The sequence below is a fragment of the Hippichthys cyanospilos genome, chromosome 7 (genome assembly GCF_059441005.1).
Source record: "Hippichthys cyanospilos isolate Australia breed blue-spotted pipefish chromosome 7, RoL_Hcya_1.0, whole genome shotgun sequence".
Classification (NCBI taxonomy): Eukaryota; Metazoa; Chordata; class Actinopteri; order Syngnathiformes; family Syngnathidae; genus Hippichthys; species Hippichthys cyanospilos.
The window spans coordinates 17,670,346-17,689,878 of record NC_142375.1 but is presented as its reverse complement, the minus strand read 5'-3'; the positions used below and the strand labels follow the sequence as shown (position 1 = coordinate 17,689,878).

At 38.8% G+C, this 19,533-nt stretch overlaps 1 protein-coding gene across 4 annotated transcripts in view; it reads left to right on the top strand.

Annotated features, from left to right (window-relative positions):
• The window catches only part of LOC148421375 (neuronal-specific septin-3-like), a 75,380-nt gene that overhangs the window by 27,838 nt on the left and 28,009 nt on the right, over nucleotides 1–19,533 (top strand). For all 4 annotated transcript variants that reach the window (XM_088419836.1, XM_088419837.1, XM_088419839.1 and 1 more), the window contains one exon: nucleotides 7,729–8,403. In XM_088419836.1, the coding sequence (XP_088275962.1) occupies nucleotides 7,729–8,403 (675 nt within the window). The remainder of the gene's footprint in view (nucleotides 1–7,728; nucleotides 8,404–19,533) is intronic.

Here is a 19,533-nt window from a genome sequence, read left to right as displayed (position 1 = left end):
TTTCAATTAATTATTTTTCTATGACATGAATTACAGTCTCTGCCTGACGTAGACTCTTAAAGGGGCTGCGTCATGGGAGTTCAACTTTTTGGAAATTTCAACTATGTTTCAATGTTGATTTCTCACCCTAAACGCCCCCCCAAATTGTTATTGCCTTTAATTGATGCATTTCTAAGCATCCCTTGCTGTATTCTGCACACTCAGTACCAGCCCCGCCCAAGCAGATAAACATGACTTGCGAGAGACCCGATGACAATAGCGAGCCGTCGTAGCATCCATGCAAGAGTAAATATACGCCAGCGTCCAAGTATCCATGTCTTTTAGTTTTGTTTTGGTTCCAGTGTTGAGGAGGAGAGATTTTGCACCGAGTCGGCCAAGTAAACAACACCGTTTAATTTATTATTTACAACATTTTACTGATGAACATGCCAAAATGGCGAAAATGTGTGTTTGGGAGCACACAGTTGGACAATCAACGTCAGTAGTAAATAATTAACCTGTTGGTGGAACTGTTGTTAAGAATACTAGTTTCCAATGATTTGATAAGAGGAACTAATTACAGTAAAGTACCTGTTTTGGCTCCATTATTCACTCCACTGGGGTAGGCTCTCGCGACTCTTGTGAGGGTAATTGGTCAAGATGATAGATGAATAGAGGTTTCCTGGCCGGCCAACATTGAACAATGTTACGAGGGCAAGGAAGCAGCTACACGGTGAGAGATGTGGCTTCAGTGAACAAGACGTTTCACTTTCAGGTTAGCAATATTAGTACCATAAAACGAATATTTAATAGGAAATTAAATATTATTAATATGCAAATATTTTCACGGTGGAGAGTTTAAAATATAATAAATGCCCTTTAAGTTTAAATTTCCCCTGAGTTTTTTTTTTTAATTTACAGAAGAATAAAAAAACTAATTCTGCCTCTAAAATGTAAAAAAAAAAAAAAGTTTGAACCTACACGATGTAAAGAGAAGATGGCACAAAATTTCTCCAAAAACACATTGCAGCATGCTACACTCCTTTTTGACAGATGTGTAAACCATTAAATGTTAAAATATTACCTGGAAAAAATTGTCTTGAAACAGAAAAGTCAATCAGTATCCCAGAATAGATTAATCATAGTCCCTAAAAGTCTTTATAGACTGTAAGAGGTTACATCAACTAAACATTCATCTTTTGTGATGGAAGTTAATGCCAGGATTTCCACCTTGAGCCACATAATAACAGTACAGATTTTGCCCAGGAGGCAACCTGTGTGTCACCACCTTAAACATGGTGTGCCTCAGGGTGTGGTTAGCGTACCTTTAACAAATCATTACTCTAGCTGCCGTTGACACAGAGTTTCCAAATGCACCCAACCTAGTCACGTTTAGCTCTTAATGACCAACTAGAAGGTCAACCTTTGACAAAACAGGATAAGATGCCAAGTCTACTTTCATCAACTTAAGAAGTCAGACGTGTGACGAGTCGCCGGAACTAAGACAATATGTACACAGTGATGTCTATGTTTTTAAGATGTGCTTTTGCGGTCACAACATGTGTCTCCTTTGTTTGTGGAACCAACATGGTTTCCTTTTGTCATTGTTATTTTTTTTCTGTCTCCTCTTCTATCTTTTTCCTTTTCCTCCTCCGGCCATGCTTGCTTCCTCCAGCTGGTCTCAAGCCTGACAGTTACCCATTCATGTTTTTATCAACAGGAGGGCTAACTTTTAGAACTTCACAGCATTGTTGTTTTCACTGTTTATTTGTTGAAATGTGCATAACAGTTTGTGAATGTTTAAAAAAAAGCCAAATAAAAACATTTAAGGTGATGTGAAAAACCTTCTAATTAGATTAATTGTTTTCATTGTCATAAAACTAGTTATAGAAAAAATCTGATCATTCAGCCAACTTTTTTTGCACTTTTCCCTTAATGCCATCTTGTCCTGTATAAGGTGGGAATGGACCCTACATTTCTCACTTCATTTTCACTTTCATTTAGACAACATTTATTAATATGGTACAAAAATTTGAAAATAGTATTGTGAAATTTAATTCTGTACTCTCAAATTGTAGCCTCATGATTTGTTGCCTTGTCAAGCTGCAAGGGCTAACTGAAACAGCAGCACCTACCAAAGCATATCATTCCAGTGAAACAACTTGTCGAAACTTACCAGATGCCACTTTGATGGTGTTCACAATCGTGAAAATCATTAATATCGCATTTTGTATTGGTCCAGATTATTGGAAGCGTTGAGCTGCTAATGTGAAATAAACTTTAGACGGGCAAATTAGTTTGAATGTTCATGCAAATACCTTCAAATGTATTTACACATGATGGCAAAACATATTTGCAAACATGTTTGGACACGTTTTCAAAAACAGTACTAATGCTAAAAACGTTTTTTTTTTTTTTTCACTACAATTACGTAAGGCATTAGGCATTTATCATACGAGTACAAAATGCAATAAAATGTGTTATGGAAATCTAATGGTCTTATAATGTACCCCAGTAATTGTCTTTTTTTCTACTTCTGTCTCACTAGTGATGTTTTATGTACCCAACCCTACACAACAGATTACATACTTCGATTATTTTGCCTTATTGTTTGTTTTGTTACAAAGTTACTTCAAAGTTACATGTGTAGAACAGCTATTTTCACAGTATTTATTGGAACCCGGAGGTAGTCAAGGTGTTGAGTGGAATTCTACCGCTGTCAGCTGTCTCCTGATATAAATCACTGCGTTGATGAGGTAGCCCATTAAGTTGTGCGGAACTAGATTTATCTGTCAAAGGTTGTTGCCTGTAGCCAAGCACAGTTTAACAGCTGGCTGGATTACCTTGTTACTGTGTGTAAAAATTCCACCAGTGATGATATTGCCCCTAAGTGGTTTCAACTTTAAACATCTGCTACTACAACAAAAATTTGACCTGAGATCTGTACGCGACTCATCTCACGTCTTCTGTCTTCATCCAGAACATATCCAGAATCCATTTCCTGACAAAATCTTTTCATGTGGCTTGCCCGCATTAGTTCTCCCCAACATTATCAATGAATAGTTAGCGAGGTAGTTTGTGTTTGCGGTATCGTCAAGGATTTGCCTGACAAAGCAAAATACTTTAGCCAGTCCTTGGCTTGCCAAATAGTTTGTTTTTGTTGGGTTTCACCACATGGACCATCCAACCGCCCGCTCTTTTGTGCATAAACCCGCTGTATATAAGCAGTTAGGGTGTGGTTGTATTCATCACAAGATGTCTAGAATTTCATGGGGGATTATGACAACAAAGTTGATCAAGACCAATATTCACCTTAACTTAAACTTAGGTTCTCCAACTCGGGCATTTTTCTGTTGTGATTATTCTTAGGCCAAAAATGTCCCTTTTTGAGGGCTTTCTAATAAACAAAAAACATTCATCCCGGTCAAAAGGTTTCCCTAGGTTTTGGACTTGGATTGATTAAAACGTATCCCAGCCGACCTTCGGCCTAGATACACCAATACGGCATTGGCCAAATCATGTGAGAGACTTTTTCTACCGTTGCGTGGACTCGATCGTCAGTAGTCACTATTCCTCACTGTTAGAAAAAGCCAATCAGAAAGCAGAGCCACGATAAAGAAACATGACTAATGTATACCGCTATCGTTGGAGTGTGTTTTGAGAGTGTTTTAACCAGTTTGCTAGCCAGCTAATTTAAAGAAGTGATTACGGTACATTTACCAAACTATGACAAAAAAATACTTTACAATCTAATCAAATTACTAACAAAATTGTCAAGGCTTTCCCTCGCTTAATGTCATCATCACTGCTTTGCTAGCTAACAGCCAATTAGCGTGATAAAATGTCACAATGGTCCGACATGTAGAATCTGCTGAAAACGGCCATGTTACGACAGTTTCTAAACTAATCAGACGGCGTATAACGATGCCTGAACTTTTCCAGACTTCCGGCGGATTGGTGTATCTAGTCCTTTTGAGTTTAAGAAGCTTACACCCCAAACTATATAGTCAACAGTTAGTCAGAATACCATGCTTACACTGGTATACAAACATTATTGTCACGAAAAGATGCAATTTACCTGCATAAACAGGACTGTTGTGTACGTCTTTGGTGGCGGTAGACTAGATCTCACCTCCCACTTGAAAACATTTTTGTTGTGGCGGACCATGTTATACAACATGGCTTTTCGACTGGCCCAAAAAATGACTAATTTGCAGCAAAACTAGCTGCTGATGATTGGCCACTCTAAAGAACTTGTATTGCAGAACCCACTCCATTACGATTTGAATGATTTTCTCTATACTGTATGTGCCTTGTGGTTGAATTCACGAGTGTGATATTCCTTCCAGCAGATGTCAGCTGTGTTAGGCTCTGGCTACCTGCAACAGAATCGAATGAGATCATGGCCGAGATTATACCATATGCTCGTTTTCATCGTTCGGGATGTTATAGAGAGAACATAATGGCACCGATGATAAAGAGGTGGTCTACCCTACCACCTGGGCTGTATTACAACAAATATCCGTGAAGCGTAGTAAGCACAGCTGCCTCCATATTTGTTCTTGCAGCCTCACTAAACCGTAGCATTAGTGTCAGTGATGCATTATTCTCCCACTTGAGACACTGTACAATTGTGATAGGTACTCCAACGCCATGTTGTTAATGAGCTTCCTCCATTGACCAGACTGCTTGATTCCAGCTCATAGTCTGGGAATGCCTTTTCACCAGGAACAATACTCCTTCATCTGATATGTCATTCCCACACTTTTGCGCAGTACTCGTAATATTCATGCTCGCATGATTGGAAACCTATTTCCATGTTTATCTAGTTGACCGCATTGAAAAGCCCTTGAGGAAAACATACTGTCAGAGTTGAATGATCGCCTTGGAGATGCTCTATGTTCTTTTTTTTTCCATTCCCTTATATTCCCAAACATGAAAGCGTACTCGACTTCCAGTCCACATCATCTTTTAAATCATGTGCACTTCGCTGCACATTCTGTAAATACAAACTCAAGTCCTGCGCTTTATTCACAAGCCTGAGGCCGTATAATCACAAAGTAACCAATAACACAAATAATCATCGGAACAGGTCAATCAGTTCAGCTGCTTTTCCATGATAATTCATGTGAAAATACTTACATCCCGATACCCAGCGCAAGTTCTATAGATTAAGTATAAAAACTACTACAAGTGCCAAAACTCTTTCAAATGATGTTAAATTGTTGCCATTATGTGTTAAACCTTCCCTCTGCTTGTATAATCTGCCGCCTAATGTTGGCAGACTAACACATACTTTGGCTGGATTCGAAAGCAGCCACAACCTTGGATAGGATTTTCTTTCAACATACGGAAAATAGTAGGGGAGCCGGAGTGAAGAGAACACGGGCAAGTGAATTAGCACCGTTCTCTAAAATAAATAACCACTTAAAGTCATTAAAAGCCTTTTATGGCGCTTGAGTGCATGTCAAACTTTGTTCCCGTGAGAGGTTCATTATGCAAATGGTGGAGTGGTGGATTTTATAGCTAGCACTAATGTATTGTGTATAAACATACTCTTAATTTAAGATTATTCCGATGTATCTTTTAATTGTATAATGACCAAACACCAAGTTCACTTATTTTAAATCAGTGTTAGTTCTAATATTGCTAACTGTTTAGCATTGTCACGTCGCAAACAAAGAATTAATACTGTAGTTATTTTAAGACAAAATCGTCTCACACCAAATTGATCAATTTCTATGATGTGGCAATCATGTACAATTCATTTTTACTTAAATTTAAATGGCAAGTTTGTTAGCGTTTTGTTTTGTGTTAGCATATATAGGCACTAGAGATGATTTACATTTTAGAGCTATTTACAGGTTGTACAAGCATTGCAGGTTACAAGATGATGATGACACCACATTTGACCTCTCAGTTAATTAACTGAGAGGTCAAATGTGGTCAAATTTTTGCATTCAGATGTTACGTTTTGCATATTTGTTTTATGCTATCATAGTAACTGTTGTGCTTATTGAAGACAATATTCTAACAGAATATCTTCAAAGATTTACTGAGTGATACTATTCTTTTTTAAACTAATAGAAGTTACCACCATGTTAGAATTTTAGCACTAGTGTTGATGCTAAAATATTTTTTATGAGTTATGTGTAATACCCGTACAAATGTTGCTAATTTAATTGTGTTAGTTTAGCTGTCCCTGTACAAGTACATTACTGTATATTGCACATCTGTTATTCATTTGACGGAATTGTCCTTGAGGTGTCCACTTGTTTTTTGTCAAAGGGTGAATTGTATCAAATGTCCACCAAGTTGGGATGAAGCGTCTTAAAGCAGTAAATTAGATTAGTGGCTAACATTGTGCAGCGGGCATACAGGAAGGCGAAAGCTCCTTTCCCTTTTGGGTGTATTCGCTTAAAAATAAACACTAATGCATTCTCGCAATGCAGAAACTCCCATAACATGAGTTTGTCTTGCACGCATGCACAGAAGCACCAGAGGCAGGGAACCGATAAAATAGACACCATTTTGGATGGGAGCTGCTTTTAAGGGAGACGACGTAGCTTGTGTGTCATTACGTTAGCAGCTCCTGGGCACTGGCATGGCACGTCATTCATTTTCAGTTAGTGCACTCTTACCCAAGGGGGAGTCCCATCCCTCACTATCATCATCTTGTACAGTGCATCAATTTGCTCCTGTCACGACTAACCTCGAGGAAGGATGCGCGCTCGTGTTGCTCATGAACTCTGGGCAAGTGAGCAATTCTTGGCTCATTGTGTGCAAACACAAAATGCCTCAAATGCTCTTGCATAAAGCTCCATATTTTAATGGGTTACAGTAGATGTAGCATTGAGGTCACGACAAAACAACTCATAAATTTCCTGAAACAAAGTGCTGCTGGGGATGGGAGACTTCCTACCATTGAACTTAGGGCGTTTTAGACTTGGCATGAACTTTTTAATTAGTTTTATGACCTTGTTGTGCTCGTGCTAGTTAATACGGTGTGATTTTATTGACTGCATAAACTAGTGCCTACTAAGGTGGTACCTTTAAGGTCAGCAAAAGTCCACTGCATGACTACTAGACAAAATGTCCTCTTAAGTACAATAACAGTGTAAATAACAAACTGACAAGGTCATAAAATGTTCTATATTGACTCTACTGGCAATAATTTGGGTAACATTTTGACATTATTAAAGGTCATGAAATTAGACTGAGTCACCTTAACCTAAAAAAATCAAAACAAAAACACCATGATTAATCATCACTAAATCAAATTTTAATGTTATTTATTCCCAGGATGTCCACAGTTAATTCACCATTAATTGTAAACTACAAATTAAAATATATACCTCTGCTAAACATATAGTAAATTATTTACTTTCACGTTTGTCACAGGTTGGTTTTTCAACATTAAAGTGAACAAATATGTGTACTGAAATCAACAGCTCATTGATGCGGTCATTTTATTGTCATTTATTTATTATTTGCAGTTAAAATATGTCCCATATATATATATATATATATATATATATATATATATATATATATATATATATATATATATATATATATATATATATATATATATATATATATTAGGAGAATAGTTTTATTCATAAATATTTATGAATAAATGTGTTTTTCTGAGTATGTTTAGGCCAGCAAGGCTCTGCTGGCCTTTTGGGTTCACCACTCTTATATATGTAAGTAACATTTAACGTCATGTTTTTGCTTTACTCTCAGCTCTGAAGAGGTCCTTCGAAGTGGAGGACGTTGACACTTCGACCCACTCTTCTCCCGGCTCCAGACGCACGACCAACTCCCCTCACCGCAACGCCATGTCTCCCACCAGCATCTACTACCGTGACCTTGGCACCGCCACCTCGGTTACTAACAACAACAACCTCAACTATACCCAACCTCGCTCCATCATGGGCGGAGGAGGCTCCAAAACCCCCGAGCCCGTGTCACGCCGCTCTGAGCTGTCCATCGATATCTGCTCTGCGCCCAACAAGCAGGTGGACGCCACAAGCCCCGCATCCGTGCGCTTCGCAACCAACAGCGCCCTGAAGCGCCCAGAGGTCCTCGGCCACTCCAAGACTCCAGAACTGACCCACAAGAGGGAGGTGACATTCGCTAAGACGGATTCCCCGGGGACACGCCGCAACGAAGGCAGCAGTCACGCCAACGGGACCGGTCGCGTCCCAGAACAAAGTCACGCTCGCAAGTTTGAGCCCCCTAGTCCCGGGGACATTCGTAAACCTGAAATCAGCATCACCAGAGCTCCGGTGGAGAACAACGGCCACCACCCGGCAGTGCACCACCCACACCATCCTAATCCTCACCACAACACCATCGTCACCACCTTCCGATGCTCCTCACCAAACCACGCTGGACGCAAATCTCCCAACCCTGACCGTAAGTCCTCCTTAATCATTATATTTTGCCAAAATTGCATGTTCTCTCACCTGATTAGTTAGCCTTTTGATAAGTGCTCCTCAGTTACTTAGTAAACAATTGATATATTTAATATACACTACTTATAAAATGATAGTGATATCCAGCTCTTGAATTTCACTTTTGTGAGTTGTGTACTTATGAATACAGTAAGTTCTGATTCATATACAGTGGACCCCCATGTTGCAACGTCCCTGATTTACATTATTTTCATGTTGCGACCTGGAATACTGCGTTTTTTTCATCCTCTCTTCATGACATTTTCCTGGATTTGCGACTAAAACAACTGTCATGACCCTCTGCTCTGATTACTCTCAAAATTGTGCCTGATATAACCGAGCCTTGCGAGAGTCTCCTCCTCACCCTACCTGCAAATTCTCATGAAATCTAATAATAATATATAGTAATATATAGTAATTACCCCAAAATATTACATTTTGTGCTTTTATATCTTCAGCTTAAAGTAAGTTAACAATGTATCTATCAAGTTAAACAAATTAATCAAAGAGTAAAAACATTAACTGTGCTTTCAGTCTTGAGGTGAACTTGAAGTTTTTCTGTTCGAATCCCACTGGAAAACAAACATATCTTTCTTTTTCTTACGTGCATTTTTACTTCTTTTTGCTTCTTTTTCACTTCCTCTCTCATCACAGAATCACATTTCTGACCAGAAATAGCCAGTAGCACAGTTCTCGTTAAATGAGATGGCTGCATGGCTCTCGGTAACTCAAGCAAGCATGTCTTTTTCCTTGTAGGCCTGTCTGGCATTTATGCAAATCCATGAACTATTATGATATGTTATGAAAGCTTAACCTTGGCCATTAGTATTAGTTACACTTGAAATGCTGTCGTAAGGGGTTGAAAAAGGCTAGTGTTGTCATCCTACTATGTGCTGCACTGCCAAGTATTTCAGAATTAGCTGCTGCTTTATGGTGATGACTGTCATTTGCCTGTTTCGTTCTTTTATTCTGGAAGATGGGTTAGTAAGCGTGATGTGAAAAAGGCCCTCCAATAACCAGAACTGACTGGGCCCATTGCCTTCTAGCCTTCAGCGTTGTCATTAGTAACCGTTGCTATTGAGATGACAAAATGACATATGCCTTTTATTTGAATATAATACCCTTACTGTAAAGACACATGCTGGTTTGAAGCGTGTCTTGCTTTAATTTCTCAAAGCTCCTCTGGTTGGTTTTAGTGGCTTACGCTTGTTGAAGAATGCCGAGATACAGTTTTCCAATGCCATTCGCTGACACCATAAACAGTCTGTGCTGTTAGCGATACCCTTTTATTCAGCAAAGCCTTTATTTGTCTGGATTCAGTTAGCTCAGCCCAGACATTTCAAGAACACAGTACTCTTACTTTGAAACCAAACTGTAATTCCCCTAAAGGCAACATCTTCCCTAAAGTATGACTCATGCAACTTTATTACTCAGGCAGAATTTTTGATTGGTAAGCGTCTTTAAAATATTTGAATTAATGAAGATATAACAGACAACATGAGTAGGATGAGATTGTGTATTAAATACTACTTTGTTACGTGGAAATGATCAATTAAAAAAGCCTGGTTTCACAAACTAAATCCATGGCACATCTCTATGATTTGAAGATAAGGTTCCTTCTCAAATACACCTGTGTGTGTGTTTGTGATGCCAACTTTCGTCTCCCTAGCAACAAGTTATGATAACCATAGTTTGAAACAGTTTGAAGCAGCTCATGAATGAGCCACTGTCTTTTTCCCCAAGAAAAATCCCAGCCTTCCAAAGCTTCCAAAATCAGCTAACTTAATGGTTGTACAATTCGTGTTCAAGCAAAATGTTCCTGGTAAAATATACCTCAAAAAAGTCAAAGACCGATTAGACTTCAGTGTGTACTCGCGTGTATACTGCATATCTTTCCTTGTGAGCGCCACAGGCTCCTGGGTAAAAAAAAAAAAAAAAAACGTGCATATTTCTGATTAATTCATATTCCACAAAGACCATATTTCTCAGAAAACATTGTTCGAACTAGTGGAAATATTTGCGTTGATTTCCTCTTTAAAACGCGGCTTATAAAGTTAATACAAGATGATGATGGAACAACACCGTTTTTTCCTATGGGAATTTTAGTTGTTTTAATGAGAATTAACTTGGCAGTCAAAATGCGTGGAACTGATTTTGTTTGGCTTTGGTAGCATTTTCTCTTGTTTCCTTGAATTCAACTACATTATTGCAAATACAGTTATGCCGTTTCATCAAAAGAGCTGCCCAGAGGGTATGTGTTCTATATTGTGCTCAGCTGAAACAAATAGTCCAGTATAACATAACAAAAGAGGTGTGTCCTGAAAACATTTGATTTGATACCTCGGCCGTTATTCGTGAAGTTTACATAACTGTCTTTTGTATATTGAGTTACCCCCTCTTCTGACCATTTTACTTGTTCGAGAGGAAATGGCATCATGCGTCCCTGACACACACACACACACACACAAACTAGCGTGCTTCCTTCCTTCCAGGTTACGTCAACGTGATTGTTTCCCCGCCCACGGCAGAACTTCCTCTTTGTCTCTTGAGGGTCATGTGATCCAAGTTATTCGACTTCCGAACGTGAGTCCATCAAAGGGTCGCAAAAGGAGTACGGAAGTGTGTGTTAAAGTTCACCATGTAACATATTCTATCCGTTCCATCATAAGGATTCACGGCGGCGGATTTTGGCACGTGTCATTGACATAAAACGTTGTCATCAGTTGTCCCATTCTTCCATTCCCAAACCGACCTTCACAAATGATAAAAACATATTATTTGGATGCATTTCAAAGGACATAAGTGACGCGCTGCCTTGAGACCAACAGACACACAGATGAATATCAGCTCTACTCATTTGTATTGGATAGCTTATCTGGACAGACAGGCCTGTTGCTCATCAGTCCATGAAATAATGGCCTATCTTCTCGAGAAACATCCCAGCTGTCGTGTTGTACTGTAAGAAGCATCTCCTGATAACGATGGTAATAATGCAACAAATTGACCAAATGGCTGTGTTGCTTTAATTTGTTGTAATCAAATATTTTGTTGGATTTTTTAGTGTGTCATTGCAATTAAAGTTCTGTAATTAGTAGTGTGCTAACATCTTTTGGGTTACGTTTAAATTTATAAAAATAACTTCATTACAATCCCCCACAACATCAACATTTAAAATGAAGGAAAAAAAACTATTCAGTAGGGCTACACAATTAATCCAATTTGAATCGCCATCACAATATTGGCTTCCACGATTAATTGAGCTGATCCTCTGCAATATTAACATTTAAAAAAAACGGCTTCGCTAAACATCAAATCAAGCACTTTGTCATCCTACCACCAGGGGGCAATGTTTGCATGACAAAAGCCTCTGCTTTTATCACCCTAATATATTATTTGCCAGTGTGAAATGGCATTGAGTTTCTCACCTAATTCCTAATATATACAGTGCTAGCTGTCAATTGATACCCATTTTGGAAAATCTGATGGCTGGAATAAATAGGGTTTGAAATGACTGAAAATGACATTTTGACTGCTAACTGATCAACATTTGCTTACAAGTAAATAATGTGCTTGGCTCTAAGTAGGCTTTTTTCATTGGTTTGCACTCCGTAAGTAAAATGCTTGTGTTGCCCTGTGTGCCATTCGTTTGAATTATTTACTTTGTTTATTTTTTTTTATTTTAATGATTATTATTTTTAACTATGAAGCATTGAAGCCTTGTTTATACACTGCTTGTTTAAAAAAAGGGCATTAAATAGACATGTTTGACCAAACATTATGAATAATCATGATTTCAATATTGACCAAAAAAATCTTCATTATTATTTTGGCCATAATCGTGCAGCCCTAATATGCAGTAAATAAAAACTTAAAGCACTCTAATAAAAAAGCTTGCACTGAAAACAAAATGAGCAACCCCTCATACCTGCTGTTTGCATTCATGCTTCATGTTTTATGATGTTTCATGTTTAATGTGACACACTACACTATTTACAGTGCTTTTGATAAATCCCAAATAAATTACGGCTGTTCCTATGAGAGATTTCCTGACATTTATTTATTTGGAGCAGAAGGCCTGGGCGTCTTGTTCCGACAAAGATTGTTCTTTCAAAGTGTTCATAATCCTAGTGATAAATTGCAAAGTATCCATAATTATATAAAGTAGAACGTACAAGATGTAGTGGTAGTCAAAAGTAATAAATGGATGTAATTTCAGTCCCGCGCCACTTCTCAGAAGTCTCACATGCAAAATAAATTTGCTCTGGATCATATGGAGACCTGAAATGTGTCCCTTGTTGCCCAAATAAACATATTAACTTGCGCTGCATTTATTTTGCTAATTGTGGAATTTTCAAGACAGCAACAAGTGGAACTATTTGTCTCGTCTTTGTTTTGACCTCCTGTGTGTGGAGGTGGAAGTGTGGAGGTGATTAGTTTCTGCTTGCCCAAAGATCATCAAAGGCGCATGGTCACATGTACACGCTTGTTGGCTTGAGCTTTGTTTTAGCGGTGCTTGATTGCTTTTATTGAGTCTTACACACAAGAGCGTGCAGCCTCGGGCACGGTCCAACTTGAGGTCACAGCGGTCTGTAATTACTTGACTTGTTTTCATCTAGCGAGAACAATGCTGCAAGATGATCAATGTTCTCGCAGCACGGGTTGAGACGACTTGGATGGTCGCACTGATATTCTTGGCTGTTACCATGTAACTTTACATGGGTTTAGAATTTCTTAAAACAGTGATTTTCAAATGTGTTGGCTCCACCTAGTGTTGTAGTACATGAACATATACCTGCCTAAGTGCAGTTCAGTTGTGTTTAACTTTTGAGTTTTTGCTTGTTTGTACCTTCAGCCTCTCTCCGATTGGACGCAGCTTTTGATGTCATTGTGACATACATCTAAATGTGAATTTTTTTCAGTTTGAGCGCACCTTGATCTTTGTTTTCCTCCCACCTTGCAGCGCAAAGCAACACAGTGTTCTGTTCCCGTGCCGTCAGTGCACGTACGCTTGATTGATGTTGGGCTGCAGTTTACGAAGTGCAAAAGTGTAAAAAGGCTTTTTTTTTTTTTTTTTTAATCTTTTAGAAACTAAAACCTCTGTCTCGGTTATGATGAATACTACACATTATAACTGATGACATGACGACACATTCAACTGTTTTTGTCATCCAGAGATTCTTACTTTTCAAGCGCAAAAAGAAGTTAACCAATGCAACGGTGAAAGGTTTAAAAAAAACAAACACTTCCTACTCCTAGCAGCTTCTTTTCAAATGTGTACTGCCAACAAAACACTTCCTACTCCTAGCAGCTTCTTTTCGAATGTGTACTGCCAACATCTGAAAAAAACAAAAACAAAAATTTTTTACCCTGTGCTCTCATGTAATGTCATTCAGCAACTTTAGCCACCAATGTCAAATTTCTTCTCAATGAGGTCTGCTTCGATGTATAGAACAAGTATCTTTGTCATAAATTCTTTCTGTGAGCAACAGTTTATGAGGCAATTTATAAAATCCCTTATGCCTGTAAACGCCATTGCATTTTGTATTATTGTGTGATAATGGAAGCTGATGCTTTTATAATAACTGCAATATTCTAATTCTAGATTAACCAAACACTGAATATTTTATCCAGGCTTGTCACAGGGATTGATTGTTTATTTATTTATTTATTTTCTTGGCTGCCTAATTAAAAACGGAATAAATAAATAGGAATAAAAAAAAAAAAAGACCGTTAACATGACTTGAAGCAAAATAATATCCCATGCTGTCATAAGTGGCAGCTGTCACCATTGACTTGTGCTTCCCAAACACGCCGTTAGGAGGCAGTGTGACACAGGTGAAACTGAGCAACCTTCATGCATCGCCAAGCCTTTCAATTCATGTCTCATGGACTTTATTCGCACTCATTACGGTATGAGAGGGAACACACTTAAGAACAAAGAGACTCAATACATCCTATATCCCAATATAACAGAGATGTTAAATTATACATTATGACAAGACTTTATACATAGATTCATATCTTAGATCAAGCAAACATACTGTACATGCACTCAGTTCACTCAGGCCTCATACGCTCAGGGCTTTCCTCAAGCACAGATGAGGCGTTCGGAAGTTAAAGTTTACATTAAGCATCTGGGGGAGGTCAAAGGTTAAAGAAGTTTCCCACCACTGCTTCATGAACTTTGTCCTTTTAAGACATTTTGCCAAATCCCAGAACCGCTGTTAAGTCCCCGCAAACCCTCCTTTTTCCCCCCACTTTCTTTCACTTTCTCTTGCCTACCCACGGTTCTCATTCACATGCAAGGTCACATGTTGTCCAAGCAGATGAAAATGCCACAATTACAATTTGTCCCTCGGAAGGGATTTGTCATCAGACAAACACTGTAATCAGCCTTTCTCATCGAGAAAGAAAAAAAAAAAGATGGTTATGGCCCATCAGCGTTTCACTAACCAAATCGTGGTAGCATTAAATCTCACTTGATGTAATCGTTCCTTAGCCAGGCAGGCAGATGAAAACACATAAAAAATGGGAATTTTCTGATAATTAAATTGGGACATGTACAAAGTGGAAAGTTGATAATTCACTTGGAAAGTTCACGTGTGGTCAGATCCTCTCTGCTAATGATGTTTGGCCTGATAGACGACATGCTGGAGAGACAATTACTGCAGTGTGTATGTGTGCATGTGTGTATATGTGGGTGAGTGTGTGTTGCGGACAGTCAGGCAGATGGTCAGTTGCACCACAGTGCGGCCATCTGCTGACTTGTGCTGACATGAAGGGGCGGTGGGGGGATGCGTGTGTGTGTGTGTGCATGTCTACATGTGAAGTGAACATATGCTAAAATTCCCAAATGAGACAATGTGTTTGTGTCTCTATTATTAGAGTATTTGCACCAGCTACTACAGCATGGTGCATTCAGCAAAATTTTATTCTTCCAGCAAAACAATGTTGTTCATTATTTTGTTCCTAAATCACCCAGAATCATAATAGCCCCCAAAAATTCAAGTGTAAAAACGTTCATTTGAATTTTCCATAAATATGGGGAAAAGACACATCTATGTACTGTATTGTATTGTATAGTTCACATTCCAAAAGATGTTTAGGCCTGCTGAAGAAGTAAACTGCACAAGTAGTGGCAATAGAAAAAAAAAATCTATCAATCATATTGCCAAGGTTTAATAATATAAACCTAGAATTCTACTTTTGTGTTTTACTTACGAAATAAAGCCTTTGTCAACCAATCAATAATAAGCAGTGTGTTCAGCCGCTGTACATCTTACCGTAGATTGCAGTTGAAACCATAACTGGAACGTATCAGTCTGAATTCTCCAGATTAGTTCCCACCACCAAGATTTGAGCTTTAGTCCACTGGGTTAAAATCCGTGCAACACCAAAGAGAGAGGCTTCTTTTGGAATTATCAAAGATCACTTGGGTCAATCACACGGGTGTCAAATTTTCAAGGGTCCTTCAGACTCAGCACAGCACTGATCCCGCTTCTGAACTCGGACTCTTTTGGTTGAAAAAGAAAAAAAAATATGACACCAAAGAGCCATGTAAGCTGCACAATCAAAAAGTTACCTATCCCGTTCTAATTGGGCATGCCAAAGATTCCAGATCGGCAAAAACTTGGCAGGTTACTGTCCTAAAAAATTCACACTGATCGGGACACCAAAGAGCCAAAACATACAAAAACTGTTTACACAACCATGGTCCTTCAAATACCCTTCACAATCCAACTAGAGGAGTTAAAGTTGCTCTCAGTTAGTCATTGGAACTATAAGCTTTTGACTCGGGGTGTATCGTTATTTTGCTGTGTTGGTCCCAAACGGTTTTGGGACTGTTGCATTAAAAAAAAATCCTGGAAACGTTTCTATACATTCAGTACAACTATACGCGAGGTTAACCGTAGAACAAAGTGAAGTTTCGTTGCCAAACTATTTGTCCCATAATGCACAGACTACGACTAATGTCAATTTTATTGCACGCTCGCAATCCCATCGAGGATAAGTAGTTCAGAAAACAGCTGTGACACTGCACCATATACAAACAGACAAGCTATTTTTCAAGTTCTGAACGACACCGTTGAACACTTAATTGCATTAATATCTGCTAAAATAAAACAAAAAGAAGCCAAGAATGATGCATTTTGAACGCTCCTACTTTAGAGCGTCCAAACTGGGTCACCGTGCATGTTCTGAAAAGACATGCAGGCTTCCGCTTCTCCCTTGTCCTTTGCAACTAACCCTCCGCTAATCCAGGAAGAGGCCTCAGATTCCCCAGAAGGCCGATCCCCTGGAGTCGCCGTGTTTACTCTTCATCAGGGAAAAGAATTCACTGCAGAACTCAGAAGGAGCGAGGACACGGTGGCATTTACGCATCACAATCAGTCCAGTCAGCAGCTGTCCTGGCCATATCAGTGGGGTATTATCAGATTTGTGGCTCCATTTAAGCGAAAGTGCCATGGAGGTCGTGGAGATGGCTTCATCTTCCAGCGAGATGCAGAACAACCATGAAATGGGAACCCTGTGTAAGTACCGATTTATTTCTGAGAAAGTACATATGATGTTTTTTGGCTGAGGGAAATCTTCATGTGGATTAGATAAGTACACACATTTTCTGTCTTGGTATGGCCTTGGCACTCCTTCTCAGTATTCGAGACAGTCCAGCTGGGAAAGCTTTGGTGGGTTCAAGTGGAACATAGGGAAACGCAGAGGGCGAACACTTCCCTAAAAACAAACAGTCCGGCCGCATAGTTTTTCTGCTTTATTTGGAGGTTATCGTGGTAAAACTCACATTCTCTTTTCTGTTAGCGTAGCAAAATAAGGTGAGGCAGCGCTAATGCCGAAGTTGCTGTAACCTTGGGGCCTCACATTTGGGCTGTTCAGCTTCCATTGCCGTCAGTTGTGAAGAATACCAAAAGTAAGAATGCACGGCCGTACAACCACCGTCTATCCAATTTTATATTCTACGTAAATATATGATAAAAGGTTCTCAACAAAAAGTTTACAATGATAAGTTAGCTCAAGTTAAACTGTTGAGTACCTTGTGAAGGACATTATGGCTGCAACTAAGAATTATTTCAATAATTGATTGTCGATTATTTTGACGATTAATCGGATTTTAAAAAATCATGCCTTTTCAGTTCTGTTTTTGTTTTGTTTTTTTTTCATTTTTTTCTGTTTAAAATGTAAAAGAATGCCATCTCGAGGAGTCACAAAATATTGGCTCATGAAGCATCTTGAAGCTTCATTTATTCCTCCATCAAGACTTTACTCGAATATCAAGAAACACTCTGAAGAAGGCGAAAGAAAAACACCGAAACATGTCGGGTAGAACCTCTTAAAAAAGTTAAGATGTTAAAGTTTTTTACTTTCAAATTTTAAAGTTTTTAAGCCTACCAGCTACTTTATCAGCTACTGTCTGATAAAGAAGAAAAGAGAAAATGAGAAACCTTGGGATCCCGGTGTGCTCCACTTTCATTCCATGTTCCAAAAACATGCATGTCACTTTCACTGATATTCTCCATAGGTGTGAATTTGAATGTTTGTCTTTCGTGATGAAGCCTCTCTGGGGTGTTGAGAAGTGAATGAGCCTCACTTCTCACACACATGCTGTCTCCATTTGCACCACAGGGGAGCAGCGCAGCCTCAGCAAAAAAACACAACAGGAAGTCTCTGACACATTTTATCTTCCCTGGAGATATTCACACCAAGCCAGATGTTCCTCCTCTTTCCTCTGTCTCCGTGTCTGCTCTTCACCCTTCCAACCTTTCCCAGCGGTTACGCCTACTTTTTTTTTTCCAAACCCCGACCTCTCTTGCAGGAAGTTTTACCGTGTCGCTCCTGTGGAGTGACTCGTCTTTAATCGCCTCCATGTGCGATGCGACCTCATTGGTTGACAGCGAAGGACCACGCGCGACGCTGCATTGCTTCATAGCATCGTTCATGATTCCGCAAACCAAAACTTCTTACGCTATGGAGCAAAGAGAGCGAAGATGACTTCATTTTTAAAACATTTGACTCTTGCTTGACATTTGTCAATGGAAAATGGAGATTCGTCATTTCTGGCCCATCTGCGAGTACTTTTCCCCCCTCTCACAAGGTTAACCAGCGTGCTTCAATTCAAAGTCAATTTACTTACCATAAATTAGTTCAGAGCTATGCTTCTTAGGCTCTTACCAGGACTAATAAAATAACTCTGACACGTTTGATCTTTAGTTCCCACAAAGAAATAGTAAGGTCAAACACTACTGGTCATGAGTTTCGTAATAATAATTGTTTCCTGAGAGCTTCAATGGAAATGTTGAAAGAGCAATGTACTGTGAGAACGCATCATTCGAACATCACAAGTCTTGCAGGAAATTTGAATGTTCACTGGCTTGATCGGCTCAGTAGGCACAGAAGTATTTGGACATTGGCAGACAGTTCTTATGGCCTCTGTACACTAACACGATAAAATTTAAAAGATAATTATCAGCATGTGGTAAAAAAAAGTCACAGGAACAGTTTTTTTTTCAAATTAAGAGCAAATTCATTAGAACATGAAGCTGTTTATTGCTGAAATGGGTTCTAGTGATTCTTTTGCTTGTTGTATGTCCATATTTTGTTTGATTTTACACAGATGCACATTGTGATTGGTGACTATTTTCATACAGAAGTATTTGGACATTGGCAGACAGTTCTTATGGCCGCTGTACACTAACACGATAAAATTTAAAAGATAATTATCAGCATGTGGTAGAAAAAAAATCACAGGAACAGTTCTTTTCAAATTAAGAGCAAATTCATTTGAACATGAAGCTGTTTATTGCTGAAATGTGTTCTAGTGATTCTTTTGCATGTTGTATGTCCATATTTTGTTTGATTTTACACAGATGCACATTGTGATTGGTGACACAAATTTCCGGCAGACGAGCTCATCATAAAAAACATGACATTAACATGAGCTATTTTGTGAAGTTGCTGAATAAAATAGTGATAAATATAACACTTCAAAACTAGTTCCAAAGTTGACTCTGAGAGAACTTGTGCAGGACTACGTTTTAAGTAAATATTTCATTCCTAAAGTACTTTGCTGTAATTAGATTGT